The sequence below is a fragment of the Anopheles marshallii genome, chromosome 2, assembly GCF_943734725.1.
Source record: "Anopheles marshallii chromosome 2, idAnoMarsDA_429_01, whole genome shotgun sequence".
Classification (NCBI taxonomy): domain Eukaryota; kingdom Metazoa; phylum Arthropoda; class Insecta; order Diptera; family Culicidae; genus Anopheles; species Anopheles marshallii.
The window spans coordinates 17,137,918-17,154,623 of record NC_071326.1 but is presented as its reverse complement, the minus strand read 5'-3'; the positions used below and the strand labels follow the sequence as shown (position 1 = coordinate 17,154,623).

Below are 16,706 nucleotides of genomic sequence, written 5' to 3'. Positions count from 1 at the left end.
TTTATGCTGACTTTATTACAGGGTTAGGTTAGAAGAGCAAATCATTTTTACACCGTGTTCACGGTAGCAGCCTGTTATGCGGGCACGAGATACCACCGACACTCCCTGGAAAAACATGCTACAAAATGGACTAAAATGCAAGCTTTCATCCTTGTTGCTGTTGTTCAGTAAGCTTACTCCTGCCCATGTGTGCGAGTAATATGCTCCGTCATCTGTCCAGGGTTAGCAGGCGTCGTAAAAATCACTGTAATTTGTGTAATATCCTTTGATTGTGCAGGCAGAATTTTTTTGTTTCATCCCATCGTAAACCATCAACTTACCGTGCCAGATGGATTGCCGTTCGGTTTTCGGTACGGTCAAAATTTGTCCCTTGTTGGTGGGGATTTTTGGGTGTGTGTGTTGAGTATAGATCCCACCCCCAGAGTGGCCAGCGTAAAAGTTGATGAAGCAAACCGAACCGAAAGCCTTCTTTTATTGTACCGATGACGTCAGCATAACTAAACATATGATTCCACAAAACCGTCCATCCGTTTGTGCATTTATCCATCCAAACTGTCCGCTTTGGTCGGAAGCTTTATGTTTTGCTTTTCTTTCTCTGTTGGCCATCCGTTTTTATTCCGGTTACACCACGAGTTTGGGAAAGTCTTACACTCCAACCCACCACTCAATCCATCATGCGTGGGTCGGAGTGATATTTGCAGCTTGAAGCAGGGTAATACATGCGGTCCTGTTGACCTATCCGGTTGCTGCCATTTGGGGGCACACGTTGGAATAAATTTGTTATTCCCCCTGCTCACGTAACGCGGGTTTGTTTTATCGTCGCTTAGTTTCACATTTCCATTTCCAAACGCGACGTACATTTACTCGTCTCCTATCGGCTAGATTCTGGCCCGTAGCATTTTGCTCTTGTTCCGCACCATGACCGCACACCAATCGTTGGAACTCAATCATTTGCGATGGAAAGTATCTTTTACGCTGTGGGGCAATTTGGTGGAAAAAAACCACTTCCCACCCTACCATTCACTGACCTGCTTCATGAAGCCATCAAACAGATCGACCGGTCGAAAATAGCAAACCCCGGAAATTGCGTCCGATTCACTCGGCTGGAGAAATGGCCAGTTCGGGAAACGGTTTCATATCGACATTCAAATCGCGACCGGTGCTATGGAACGCTGGCCTATTGGTGAAAATTTCGATATGACAAACAGAGAAAAAGGCTTTTTTGCTACTAGTGGAAAACAATAACACAATACCTTATTGGTGACAATGGCAATGTGATGGCAAAATGTGGCTGAAGTCTCATGATGGAATGAAATTGAAGCCGTGGCGTCGCAAACACAAATGATTGCTGATGGAAACAATGCAGCACCGCGCGATAGATGATTGGTTTTGTTTCCTTTTTAAGTAAGCTTGCGCATAACTGTTTATGGTTGGTTTTTCGTGGTTTTCTGTTGAAAGCTGAAATGACGCTGTTACGATAATTTGATTTGCCGTCCAGTCGGACCAGTAGCATTTGTTTTCGAAAACAAATCAAATCATGTAGTTTATATAGCTTCGCATTGTTTGAATTTATAGTTTCAGTAATGCGCAATAATTTGGTACGCTTTATGCTGTGGTTTTCAGTCAAAAATAAACGTTCATCTAAACCTTGATCAACGATGACATCTTTATTGACATGTTCTATGTCTATGGATATGATATTTGCGATATAGGGACCAAATAAAACCAAAAAAAGAGTTTTTGACAACACACTTTGCAGGATGTCATTTGGAAATCAAGGTTGTTTCGGTAGCGGTATCGATAAAATTTTCTGTTCTTCCCGTCTCTTCCAACGGCTCTTCCATGTACCGATTTAGATCGTGGATGATTTGATCTAAGTATCTAAGCAGTTGTTAAGCATATCCTGTAGAAGAATAATACAAAACTTAAATTTCACCAAACAAAACCAGAATAGAGAAAATCGGAGCACTCTAAAGGTTTGGAATGTATTGCTATAGACCATCATTAATCTACTAAAAAAAATCTTGCAGGCTTTATTGTTGACCATGAAAGGTAAAAATGATTTGAACTACTAGTTCCTTTTAGTGATCAAACTGTTACCCTAATGAACTTTTATGACACATAAAAATAATAGTTCAAAAGATACACGATACCTTATCCGCTCGTATTGGTTACGTTTGGGAGAAAATACAAGAAAAGAAAACAACATCTGCAAATCCAAACCGTGCATCCAACCGGAGAATCGTTAAGCGCTCATCGCACCGTAAACCATGCCGGCAAGCCCAGACACCAAATTAGCCCCCCATTTAATCTCAAACAGTTTCGGCAGCAGAACCGGTACGCATACAATAGCGACTTCCGACGGGTTGGGCCATAGGTTCAAGCCCGACACGAAAGGGTGAAATACAGTCATTTACTCCTTTCCATCGTTATGATAAAAATCCTAAAAAGCATTCCACACTTTCGAAACGGCACGAGCGGTTCCGTGTTACAAACGAAACTTGAGAAGCGGAAAAAAATGAAGGTAACACGCTCAAAATTCGAAATTTGACCACGATGGGCCAGGTTCACTGATGGGACCGTGCGATGTTGGGCTGAATTCAAGCTGATGTTATCCCGGTTACTTCAACGTGACGCAGCGCAGGATCACCGTTACAATCCGGGTTGGGTGAGTGTAGTGTGTTTTTTTTTCTTCTGCCTGTTCTCATCCGGTCCAATTCGGGGCCATTGGTTAGCTCACATCCAACACCGTGCTAGCACGGGATAAGCCGTGTAACAAGGATCACGTTCTTGTTGGGTTCCGTGATGGAGGGCCCGGGGTTTTTTTTTTTTCATTTGATCCGCAGTCCGTTGCGTTAGCTTCATTTTACCATCAAGGTTTCCGAATTCTTGTATCTTCATTCGGCACCCAATGAACCTTTTTTGCTGTTATTGTTGGAGAAGCTGTGCCGCGTCTCATTGATGGGTACATGCTACGGTCTCTGGGTCCATTTTCATGATTTCAAACACCCAACGACGTGTATTCGAGACGTGGTCTGGCAACCGGAAACAGATTCCGCAACGTTTGCAGAAGCGCCCGTGGACGATTTGTGGCAGTAAACGATGACCGGGACTAAACTGGAGTTCATCAGTGTGTGTTGGTGTGCGCATTGGGGTATGAGTGGTTTTTTTTTTTTTCGTTAGTGCCACTTTTCCCATATCCCTATGCGGACGTTCGACAACTCCTCGTTTGGATGCTGTATTCTGAATATTCATTTGAGTTTTGTTGTATGAATCTTTTATCTCCCCCCTCCCCATTCACATCCTCGTGCCCTCCACCCACTTCCTGGATGACCTGCAAAAGCATGATTGGGCATCCAATCGTCGATACTGTAGAACGGGAAGCAAAAACGACCAGAAACATATCACACGCTCGCATACGACTCCGGGAATTCAACAAAAACACAAAACAGCGCCCGTAAAAATAGGGGCGACTTCAAGCTGGAACAACAATCGAATGTAATATGCATAAGAGTACGCCCACGGTTTGGGGGCAGTGACGCACAGGAACAAACACACTCTGACAGACATACATACATGCACAAAAAAGGATGGGAAACAAAAAAAAAGGAACATTTCATGCTCGTCGCCAATGGTGCTGATGGTGGCGTTCATTTCCGACAGGCATCCCAGGCGGATATATTGGCAAACAGTTGACAAAAATATTGACATAAATCCCGGACACGATCTCGCGCTCCGTGCCGTCCACCCGCGAACGGCAGAACAGAACGGCTGGCAGGCAGGATTGACATGTTTCACTCCCATTCTAACGTTCGTATTCGTTTCTTCCACAGTTCCTGTCGTTACGATGGAGGCGCTCGTTGGCGAGACAATCTATCTGCCGTGCAACGTCAGCACACACGAACCGGGTGACAATGTCGTGCTGGTGCTATGGTACCGGGAAGATAAAGGATCGCCCATATACAGGTAAGCCGATTACGCGGCAACAAAATGAAAACTGACCCACGGAAGGGGAGTGTGTGTGTGGATCGAGTTAAAAACAAAACAGAAATGGAAGAGTGTCTAGCCGAAAGTTTCGCGATCGGCACCGGCTCAATCCTGGTTGAACGAAAACCAGCGCCTAGTTACAAAGCTCCACGAATGACTGATTTATGGGCAACAGCGAGTCTTCTGTTTGCACCACCAGACCCGTACCAAACACATGCTAGCATACGAACCTCTTCCGACCGGACAGTGCTGCTGACGAAAGGATCTCATTTGATTATACAACCAATTATTGAGATTGCACTCGCAGGAACAGAGCGTACTGGTTCTGGTAGTTAGAGTTGCGGGTTGTATTATTCTAATTAGCAAGCAGTGCAGTGTTTCTATTGCAACGGCTAATTTGATTAGTTGGCCACGGATACGGTGAGGATTTTGGTGTAAGGACCCAAAACATATCTCATGACGAACAGTGCGTTTGCATTCGTACGAAGATACTAAATCTCACATCGTTGTGTTGGAAGAAACATTAGAGAGCTGTTGCGAGAAACGTTGCAAGCATGGGTGGTAATATCGCCGGTCTTTACACGACTGAAGCGGAACCAAATCTCATCGGGGATACCTCCCTGGACACAGAGGACAGACTGTGACAGAAGGCAGTTCATGATAAGTAAAGTCAAAGTAAGACGTAAAAGGCAGGCCTTCAGATTTGGGGATGTAATGCCAAAGAAGACGATGAAGAAGCATGATTCAATCAATCAATGATAAAGTCAACCAAATGACTTCTTTTCATACGGCCTTTTTTCAACAACTTCCCTTTTTAATATTTGAGCTAAACAAATTACGTACAACCTGTTTTCAGCTTTCAATTAAAGAAAGGACTCTGTTTGATTTATCCTTAACCTTTTACATGACACAACAGAAAAGATCAATCAACGCCAATCAGCGCGAAACAAACGCCAATACGCACTGTTTTCCACTGCGTTCCGAGCTTGCACAATCTGGAAATGTCCAAATAAAAATCCCTTGCCACCCGAATAAGCTGATCGAAATAACGACGACGGCAAAAAGCCGACATTCCACATCATCGGGTGTGCGGGTGTCGTCGACAAAAGTTTCTCGCTCTCAGGCCTCAATTTCGCAACACTTCAATCAATTCTTCATCAATTATGTAGATCATGTTTCCTTTGCGTACTGCGTGTCCTTCGCGGCCCTCACCCAATCTCAACGTCTTGGGTGCGGGTACGGGGCAAAGGCTTCGTGACGCTATGCAACGACGATTTCAGTTGCTTTGGCCGCGTGAAGGCCTCCCCGTTTGAAGGTGTGAATAAATAATTCATCTTTAGTCGTACTTTTTTCACTTTTTTTATGTTCTTGTACGAGACTTGGTCCAACGCCCCAAATACCTTAAGAAATGTTCCAGTCCCACGAGAACCGTACTTTGGTGCGGTGAGTGGATTAGTGATGGACGACAAAGGACACGGCTACGCAGGCAAACAACAAATGCACAAATTGTGAAGATTGAGATTTGGCGAATTCGTCCGAAACTTGAGCAAACTGTGCCGCATGATAGGAATACTGTATTAAGTTATATTGCTGGAATAAATTAAATGTAAGATTTCCCAACTTCACCAACATGCGAATGGCTTCATTTCATACAGGACACCTCTCGTTACTCGGTTGGCTTCGTTTGGGGTTTTGAAGGTACCTGCTTCTCATTGCTTAATGTCTCTTTCTCTTCACAGTGCTGATACTCGAGGGCGTGAGATCGGATCGGCCAAGCGCTGGTCCGATGATGCCATGTTCGGCGATCGGGCGTACTTCCAGTTCGAGAAGGAACCGGGCGAACTGGCGGTACAGAATGTTCGCGAAACCGACAGTGGCATGTACCGGTGTCGGGTGGACTTCATCGTAGCACAAACTAGAAATAGTGTCGTAAATCTTACAATAATCGGTAAGTAACGGTTGGTTTGGTTAACTGCAAACGATAATTGATTTGCGCGGTTGTGACTGGATGTGGTATTTGTTAAACTATTCCAAAATACAAAAAGTTAAAATGTCTTGAAAATAAATTCACTTGCAGGTAACTTCTTCACGACAAAACTCTCTTGAAGTCTTTACGGAGAGAGTTTCCGTTTTAATGATGTTCCAACATTAGGTTTTACTTAACTTAACGCATAATGATAATAAAACAAATTACGTCAGATGGTGATAATTCCAAAAGCTCGTGCGCTTACAGATCAGAACTTTGTCGGTTTGGATACTTGAATAAGATTTCATCTCAAGATGGGTTAATTCCACAAAGCGATATGGTGGAATGGCAAACGACTATTTGCGGCAGTGTTACAATTTTTCGGCTTAAAGCACTTACCGCTTACACTTCAATGGTTTTCCATCAAACAATTGTAAATCACTTGCCGCGAAAAAGTATTCCCTCGACAGTTAAACCATTTCCTATCGTGTCGATCTGAACCCCTTTCGTGTCACTCATCATCGCTATTATCAGGACGGCCGCCGGAACCTTATCCCGAGTACGATCGTTTGGGGAAATGGTTTCCCACCGGCAGCCGGCTGTATCGTTGATTTCAGTGAACGTTGTAATGATTAAATATAAATCAGAATCAATAGCGTTGCTTGTAACTGCGTGGTATTAAAACCCAGTGCCCGATTCTCTTTTACGCTCCACCGGGGACCAATTTGGTTTGCCGGCGGTCTGTCCGATTGCGTTCGCGCCAGTATCATGATTCCTGCTCCGGTACTTACATCTTTCCGTTCGGATATGAAACATCGAAATGTGTGTTTCTGTGCAATGGAAATATAGTGCCCGGATGTGATGTGCGGGAAGATGTGAGGGAAAAAGATGAAACCAACATCGCTTTAAAAGTACTTCCAGCGCGATGTTAAAGAGCCACCATCGAATCATAAAGCACCACACAATCGTAATGCTCTGGCAAATGCTGGTGACATATCTTTACGACCGTCCGGTGTGTAGGGTGGGATGGTCGTTATCGAAAAACTCGGGCTGTACCCGTGATGATAGAGTATTATGATAGAGCAATCATAATCGGGAGTTCGCGCGCACGGTACCAGGGCCAAGCATACACGACATGGCACATGGCAGGTCACAAAACTTCCCAAATTGACATCTTGACGACCGACTGCCACTCGATGCGCTGCTCCAGATGGATTAGTGTCGTCAAGATTGCTCGTAAGCAGTAGCGGTGGACCGTTATGTCATTCCGTCAGTTCGATCACTTGCCCGACCTTGTTTGGGCTTGTTTAAGTTGAGTAGTATCGATGGTAAAGGCCAACAAAAGGGAAGAATACAGATCCACTGGAAACCGTGGCACTGTTCCCTGGTGAAGCGGTGGTACCATACATGTTTGATTTGACGGGTAGGCTAGTTACCGGTAACGGCAAAGGAGCAGCTTTGTGAAATTCCCATGAGGACATATTTTTTGTCCTCCCACCGTGGGTGAAGAGTGGAATGGAGAGTGGATAATACGGACATCTACTCGTTATGCTCACCATCCGTTCTAGTGGGATAATAAATTGATATTTGTGTACAAACCTTGCTGCACCTTACTCGTTGACGATACTGTGACAGGGAACTGATTTTTTTTGTCCTGAACGGTGGGTAAATAAATAAATATTACACGTATGACATGAGTGCTTCAAGAGTTTCTATTGACACGCGGGACTAGAGTGTAGGTGAAATGATGTTCTCCGATACGAAATAAGGGCAACATTCCTACACGGTAACGAAAAGTTAATCAATGGGCAACTTATTAATAACGTTTGAAAGAATTATCTCTGCAGTAGAATGAAGGTTTTTGCTTCACAATGATTTCCATTTCATTGCTTTTGCTTGCTTTCATGTATTCATTTTACTCTAATAACGTTTGTTGACCTGCCAATCACAATAGTAGACTATCTGCGAAATGAATTACTTACACCTATTGTGGAAGGTTGTTATTACTGAGTATGAGGTGGAAAATAAAGCAGAGACTTCTCTCTTCTCCTTTAATGACACTAATACCTCAAGAGGTCCAGACCTGCAATTTCTGGCTTTTGTTTGATTAAAACCCTTTACCATAGAGTACTGGTTACACTAAGAGCTGCAGCTTAGCCGCATTATTGTTTCAATAAAATCATCAGAAATGCACAATAATATTAATGAGTTGGTGTGTTTCTATTACTCTCTATCATACTACAATAAGATGGCTCCGATTGCCAATCTGAGATGTCTGCATTCTGTCGGAGGATATTAAGATTGGAGTTTCAAATCACCATCAGCTCACTAGAGACCAATTACTTAAGTAATCCAATTCGCACAGCACACTTTAGACGAAAAAAAATGAGGCCCAGGAAATCATGAAAGACAAACAAAATGATACCAAGTTGCACTTACTCTTTTACAAGCATTAAACCGCTCAAAATCGATTCCGGAACGGGCCGGTACTCCAAGCGCAAAACATAAAATGGCATATTTATCTGGGGAAGCATTTTGCGACATTTGCTCACCATCTGAACTGAAGGCAGGCAGTGAACCGTCCATACACCCCAGGTGCCTGGTAAGGCGTATGAGCGCGTGCCCTGCTGTGAGTGAAAAGTTGATGGAATAAAAATAACCTAAACCGTTTACAAACATACCGTTCCGAGTACGAACGACCGGCCCTCCCACACACCGAGCGCCGATCCATATGGCTGCAAAGAGTTCTCGAAGAAGTGGTTTAACCACCAAGCTGCTGCCTTGCATCCGTTAGAGTTGAGAGCGCACCGTGAGATGTCGTAGGTGTGTCCCAAACCCTGAGCACCCTGCAACATAGACGAGTGTCAATGTTGGGCACTGTAGGCGGGCCGCCGGATACTTGCGATCTGAGGTGGCCTTAGATAACCTTTTAAAGTGGAAATTTATAACGTAATAATGTGAGTTTTGTTATTTTCCACTCTTGGCCGGTGTCGTTGCGTTATGGCGGTGGCCTTTTGCGCACCAAAGCAAAGCTCACCGTGGTGCTGGAATATGACACGAGCGGTTCGTACCTCGTGCTTGCTTCTGCTTCGGAGCTACTTGCTCGGGGTTTGATTTTATTAAACGAAGCACCCGGCCCCTCGAACGATGCTTTGTCATTGAGCTTTTAAGCCCGGTACACTGTGGCCACTACATACGGCCACAAGAAGTCATCAAGTGTAGCCGTCCTCGACGTAACAATCTATGTACCATAAAGTAGTGAGTTTTATTCACTCCTTTTTACTATCTTTAAAAACGGAACCCTGAAGATGCTGTTCTTATGAGATTTGACCGACGACTTTTTTATCGCTCAATTCGGGGGCGTTTGTTTTGTAATGCTTGGGGATAAGATAACGATCGGTTGTATGCACAGAGGAGCCGTTGTCTCAGGCGAAATGAGAACTTTGTAGTTTCAACTTCATACCGTAAAGAACTCACATTTAATTTCACCTTGCATAAACTTATGATGTGTCGTTTATCACATTATCGCCCCACAGTATCAGTTCCTCAAACGATACCTTTAAACGCCAAAGAAACTCAGCTAATCATTTCAAGCTACTCCTTTTAGTGCCCTGTTTAATAACGAAATTGTGCCGCTAAGTGTATTTTCACACTGCTAAAAGAAACCATTTTGTGCTGAAAATTTGCTCCTTCATTATGCTGACATTTCCCTTCGGACCAGCCGCAACCAGTCGAACCGTGACTGTAAAGCCAAACTACACAGCACGTAATCAGTGACCGGCCTGGCAGCAGAAAACTTTCTATACAATCAACCCCAGCTGCCGGTATTGCTCCTGGTGGAATAATTCTGTCGAACGATTCCACCGGTACGGAGCGGGTTTTCGCCAAAGCAACGTAAATATGAAGGCGCCTGGCAGTGGAAATGGCTGGTCGGGAAAACAAATCCTAGTGGACCGGTTGCAACGACCCATCCCCGTTGCGAAGAAGCGAACAGTAAAGGCGACAGTAACAAACAACGGTGGTGCGGATGGCTGTTTGCCATTGCCGTCGCATTATCCTCGGTCGTCAGCCCAGTGTCAAGCTGTTTGTCACAACTCTCGCACAGAATGGGAATGGGAGCATTTGCCCGGGTGCACTAATCGTCCTGACCTCAAACTTTTCCACTAACGAGATCGGACCGATTAATTTCCGTTTGTTGCATTTGCCACCGCCGCTCGGCACGCTGTTTCCTTCTTTTGCACTTGCTTTTTACTCTCTTCTGTTGCAAACCCATTGAACAGCCATCATCTACAATCATCCCGTAAGGTGATTGGGAACAGAGCGCGCTGCAAATAATCATCTCATTCAACAGATCGATTTATGTTAAATTGATTATTTTCCCCCATCCGTTCCGACGTTCTCCGGACACTTGTCACGTCCTCTCTCTCTTTATCTCGGTTTGGTCGTGCATTCGGGCCGGCCATGAAATACGATTGCAGCAAAAGGATAGTAATGGAACACGGAATCGCCACATAGACCATCATCTCCCGAGTGAACAATCGGACAAACGGGGACTGCGAGACGTGAAGGTTACAGCCAACGAGACGAGGGCCGAGGGTGACTTCCATTGAGAAAACGATTTGTTTTTCTTCGCCGTCGTCGTGCTGTTTGTGCTTCTTTTACACCCGTTTTGGCATGGAGTCGTGATGCTGGTAGTGGTAGTGGGAAAGCTTAATGGAAGGAAAACATTGAACCGTCGGCAGGATTGATTGATCCTGTACTGGGAAAGGTTTTCTTTCGAGCCGTTGTTGTAACCCTGCCTGTTCCTCCACATCCACCTCTTCTCGCTTGCCATCTAACCAACAAACAAACTCCCAGACATTAGGAGCAGGCAATGTTAAGATCACCTCTTTCCGGTTGATTGAACGCAAGGCAGCAGCATGTCTCGAACGATTGTTTGTCAACGATTGCACCCCTTCTTGACTTCTCATTTCACAGCGAACTCCACTCCAGAGTTTGCAGAGAAGGGTTCACGGAGACAAAGAGAATAAAAAAAAACACACACACACCCAACCATTTACCACCGACGTCTGTAGGGAAAGGCAAAGGCAGGGCATTCCATTCCGACGTCATTCCATCGGTTGACCCCATGCCCAGAACCCAGGGTCGCCATTAGTGGGTTGAGCCAACCGTAGGAACTGTGGAAATGGAAAGCATGTCGCCCGAATACGGTTGTTCACACTGCGCCACACTCCAGTCGAGTTTCTGACAAGCTAACTGATGATGACTCGTGTCGATCGAACAAGGGCGACCAAAAATCGAGCGAAAACAATCTCGTGGGAGGGTTTCGTCCAACACGCGTCACGTGAAATGGGCAAACGTGTACGTGTACGGAAACCGTTTCGGGATCAGAGGTCAAACGCATGTTTTTCCATGTGTGTGTGTGTGTGTGTGTGTGTGTGTATGTTTTGCTATCAAATCGGGAGTTTGCTTTTGCCTTTTTTTTTGGCAAAAGCACTTTGAAATAGATTCCGGCAACAGTTTGGACGTGATAAATGTGTTATCTACAATTGTTCTGGTCGAGTCTTTTGAAAGACTTTCCTGTGGAGGAAACAGGGTTAAGTCGATGTATTTGCTGATCGTTTGAAATCAATGTGAGATGGGAAGCAGGGAAAAGGCAAGTTTGTTTGTACCTTTTCGTGACACTTTAAATCGTTAATAATATGAAACGAGGAAGATCTAAGTGGAAAGGTTCAACCATGATTATTTATAAAAGGAAACATAATTTTGTTTTATGCTTATCACTTAATAGTCCTTTACGACACATATGGTTTTTCGAAGTTTACTTGAAAACCAAGAACTATTCGCCTTTAATATTAAGGACTCGTAAACAACCGGGCCGAAAAGTGGCAAAATCTGAATATCCGAAGAACTTATTATTTGTAGTAGCTATTCTGCGCCAACTTTGTCAGGATATATTATACAAACAAAGCGATGATTCGTAATTCATGTATCTAGCTCTTTTTTAATGATATCACTAGATTTATATACATAGCGTTACTACAAGAAACTTACTTATTATTGAAGTTAAAGAGAGTAAACTTGCATAATAGATGAAGCCCTAATGAAACCACAGTTGTCTGTGTAGCTGATAGATTAAAAATCCAAGTTATATTCTAATCATAACACATCTGTTAGATTAGATCCGATGTTTGACAAATATCTAAATCTTTTCCTACTCCGTATGTAAATTTTATCGTTTTATTTCACGCAGAGTGTCTATAGAGTGTGTGCCTAATCATAACACATTCTCTTTTTAAAAGTTAAATATGAAAACTAATGCCATCAAAAATTTGTAAAAGTACTAGTAATCAAATGATTCAAAAGACATAGCGTAAAAGTATGGATACGTGTTTACCAACTCCACTATCAAACATCAGCAAAAAGAGAAAACTTTCACTACATAATTCACAACAACTGTCCATTCTCTTTCTTTATCAAACGAAGAAGGAAGAAAAAAAACATGTTCAAAAACTTTTCCAAAGCTGTTACCATATTCTTGAATTTGTCAACCTTAACGCACGGCAACTTCCGTGCGAATGTACCCATGAAGCGCAACCGGAATCGAACACTTGCGACAGCGACGGATCGGAAAGATGGTCGTTCGAATTTTTCTATTGGAAAATCGCTTTTTCCTGCATGTACAGCAGCTGGCCCCTGCTATCGGAATGCTTTCGCCGTAGTGGCAAGTCGTTGGATGCCGCTTGCGCGCGCGCTTGGTAGACATGAAAGTTATGGAAAAGTTTTTTCCTCTTGTTGCATAATTTTCAATATCCTATTCAGGCTGGTTCATGGCTGAAGCGCGAAACCCCGTTTTGCCTCCGGAATTTTCCACTCGAACCCGCGAGCCAACTCGTTCGCCTGGGCGACTGAGTCCTGCAAGACTGGGCGGGTCTTGCAAACCACAATAAATATCTCGAAAGTTGAAGTGTCTCGGGTATAATGGTGCCGCTACCGTTGCGACGCTCTGACGACGACGTCCTTGGCACGATCTTGGACGCGTATGCTCGGTTTGCTCTGAAAATGCCTTCATCCTGGCGCCCATTGTATGGTGGAGGGAGGCGGGGGAGAGGTACAGGAAGGTTGGGCGAATGAAGGGGCTGGAGGGAGGTTGGAGAAGTAAAAACATTTCCCACCGCGTAAAGCGTAAAGAAACGGATGCGCGATCACCGATAGAAATGTATAACTTTTATGGCGCATAACTTTGGTGTATTGAAAAAACGCATCGATTCAGCGTTTGAAACGAAGTTTTTGCTTGATCCGGATGCGGTCGCGTTTTGTGGAGACGTACTATGTGGACGTGCCCGTATCGGACGGGAAATGAAATCGAACTTTTATGCCTTTCCACGAGGGCCATTATTTCTCCATCTTCAGCCGTACTTCACCACGCCAAAAACCCGGCGTTCCTGCACTGAGCTGGTCGCGAATCGAGTGGTTCGTCGGTTAACCGGGAACGGAAAAGACGGAAAGAGGCGGCAAGAGGCGGAAAGAGACGGCAGCAGCTTTTTTGTGTTCGATTTCTTCTCACGATGACGCATTTATGATCTTACCGATGACCTTTTATAATGTTGCTGCTAGTCAAGTGTAAATGTGAAACGGTCCTAGCGGTTCCCGGCCGTAAGACCCTGGGGCGGGGAGCGAAGATTAGAGCTGCCTCGCGGACGTTGAAGTGATGGCTCCTGAAGCCCTCCTGAAGATGTGTCGAGCAAAGCTGGATGTGGCTCGTTTCCCAGCTGAGTGAAAGTGACAATAACGATGCCATTTTTATGAGCTCAACCCATACCCGGGCGATGTAATCGATGGGAAGCGTTATCGAACGCCATGTCATCGCAATATTATCAGTCGATGAAGACCTTCGAGCACGATGTGCGCTATATTGGAAAGGTTGACGAGGAATTTTAATTTCGTTATGAAAACCGATGATGAAAGGGACACCTCTTTTGTTGGGTAGTTTGCTCGAGTGCAGATACTCGAGATCAGCGCGCCACCGAGAGTGAACTTTTTTTTGTATTAAAAAGTGCAATATTTAGCACTTAAAATGAGAATTAATTGTTTTTCTTCACACAAGTAGGATAACAGGAAAATTCAAAGTTTAATTTGAACTCAATGCATCGCACTCTAAGTAAATAAGTGTTGTTGGAAGGTTATGCAACCTTAAAAATACACTTCACACGAATTACCATTCGACTCGCTCAGGTGCTGCCATGATGATCATTAACATTGTTTGTATTTTTGTTAACGGTTGCATATCGGACATGTGCAGATCGGAAAAAACTACATGCCTCGTATGTCTAGCATTATTTCATCCCTTTATTATTGATTTTTTAATGTCGATATTGACTCGAGCTCTACCGATAGTTTGTTTTCAGGAGTGTTGAAATACTCTTCAAGCTTATAATAACAGCTTATGAACTTATTACCAGCCCATAACGGGTGAGTTTCTTTACACACGTTTAAAGGTTTAGTAAAAGAGCTCCTGAACTCGTATTTATTTTTTTTAATCGTGTAATGACTCACATGAATCAAGCTAAGGACTAGCAAAAGTGACTTTCACCCCAATAAACTCCAGGCACGTGCCAATGATCCACTTAAGCTATATGCAGTCGCATTAATTGAAGCAAAAGCTAAAGCGTTAAAGTCTGAAATGAATGAACTGCCAGCGGAATGGCATCCTTCTGCCGGTGAAGTACTTTTCCGCCTCCTACCACAAGTGTACAGCGTCACGTAAACTTATCCCGAACCGTTTTCATCCCATCGATTACCACTCACCTTTCAACCGGAATGGACGATGACGGATGTTTTGATAGGACGCGTTTGTCCCTAACGCGACTACGCTCCTAAAGCGCTTTGATGCTACCCTGCATAAAAGTAACCGTTAAAATCTAAATGGTCTATACCGGTGAAGCGAATAATGACCCGCACCGAACAACGACGAACAGCAATGGCAAATAACTAACAAACAAACAAAAAAAACACATCGGTCTCCACAAAAAAGGGCGTCAAATGAAATGGAACGAAATAAACATAAAACACGATAGGATGGTCCGTTCCCGGTTCGGGAATCCAAATGGAGATGGAGGAATAAAATTGAAGAACCATCGAAAAAAGCAAACCAAACAGCAATATCCAGCTCACCCGCTTCATCGTCGTCAATGCTAGACAGTATTCAAATTCAACCTGCTCATCAGTGCTTGCCATTTTCATTCGGAGAGTGAGATACACAGAGCAAGATAGCCATACTGTAAAGCTTTTCCATTTGGATTGACTGCAAAACACGCTCATCCGCATTCAAGTGGCACTCACACACACACACACACACACATCCGGACCACAGAACCGGCGAGTGAAAGTAGCCGGAAATATTGCTGACCATAGGGAAACCTCGTCAAACCGGGGCATCGATGATACAGGCGAACATGGTGCAGCGAAAAAGAGAAATCACCGCCTGTGATGGAAAAAAGCTGTTTGATCCCTTCCTTATGGTTACCGTTTGTCATTCATCGTTCTCATTTCCGGGATTTGATAAGGCGCGTGCAATGGTGTCGTAAAGTGCTATCAAAAATGGCGGAAACGCAAAAAAAGCGAAAGAAAGAAAGATAAAATCCTTCGAACGCGAGCCTGGCGGCCTGGCGCTGCCAACGGTTACCCAGTGCGCGACGGGAACCGGGAACCATAGCATGGTAACATCATTGAGAGATGATTTGTGTGTAGCACTTCAAACGTGAATCGTTCCATGAAGCGGATGAAAAATATATGTGTGCTGTGTGTTTGCTTTTAAAGTACTAACCCAATAAAGTTAACACACTGGGCGGCGATGGGTTCAGTTCATTTGCTGGGGCGAAATGCTTTCAGCCTTTGTGTGGAGGTGTTGAATGTTTAATTCCTCAGTGGTAGTTGAATTGCAAATGTTTAAACTTAATTCTTCCAATTTACTCTGTTCGTGGGAAAATTTTTGCCCTTTGCGCAACATTCTATGCTGCGGCGTACCGGTACGACCGGTCGTACATCTGGTTGCAATAATTCCGCCAAACCATTTTAGATAAATTGCATCTCTTTAGTGCAAGGCAGCAATCGAACAGAAAGGAACGTTAAAATGCTGTGTAAAAGTACGAGCACTCTTCTGCTTCGAATTCGTTCACCGGAAACCGGTGGAAGTACATCAATCTTGACCGCGTGTGCGCAGGTCGCACTCTACCGAAACCGTGCGACTGCACAGAGACCAAGGAACAGCTGGTAGAGGTTAATTTCTGGGTTCACTTTGCCCAAAAGAAGCAAAACAACGTAAAAAAAAACACCTCCCAATACCTGTGCTTCATGAGGCACTAAATTTACCCAATGAAGAGCCGGTGCCGGAGCTCTGGACAGGAGGTTCGCGTTCTATTTGCAGCTGTGTTAAATTATCGGTAGCAAATATTAAGCGACTGCAATTGCCGTTCGAACGATACGGTTGGCCGCCACCAAACTGAAAGCTAACGAATGGGATCCAGCCAGACCATGGACATCAAGGAATTGGTGAAGGTTTTGCACTTTAAGAATTGGGACCTACTCCACTGCGAAGAAGCGGGTTGCGAAGGAGAACGATGCAAGAGTTATTGCTCGACAAACTTGCTATAGAACTCCGGCGTCCTGTTGCGAGAGTTCGGGAAGCGAGTAGCGAACGGCTAGAATGGTCCGGTATTATTTTCGGTTCAGTGCACCAAGTAACCAGTGTGGT

At 44.3% G+C, this 16,706-nt stretch overlaps 1 protein-coding gene across 1 annotated transcript in view; it reads left to right on the top strand.

Moving 5' to 3' along the window:
- The first annotated feature begins 3,829 nt into the window (after positions 1-3,829).
- The window catches only part of LOC128719251 (neural cell adhesion molecule 1), a 36,726-nt gene continuing 23,849 nt past the window's right edge, over positions 3,830-16,706 (top strand). The window contains exons 1-2 of the mRNA XM_053812874.1: positions 3,830-3,966; positions 5,727-5,935. Coding sequence (XP_053668849.1) covers positions 3,848-3,966; positions 5,727-5,935 — 328 coding nt within the window. The 5' untranslated portion in view covers positions 3,830-3,847. The remainder of the gene's footprint in view (positions 3,967-5,726; positions 5,936-16,706) is intronic.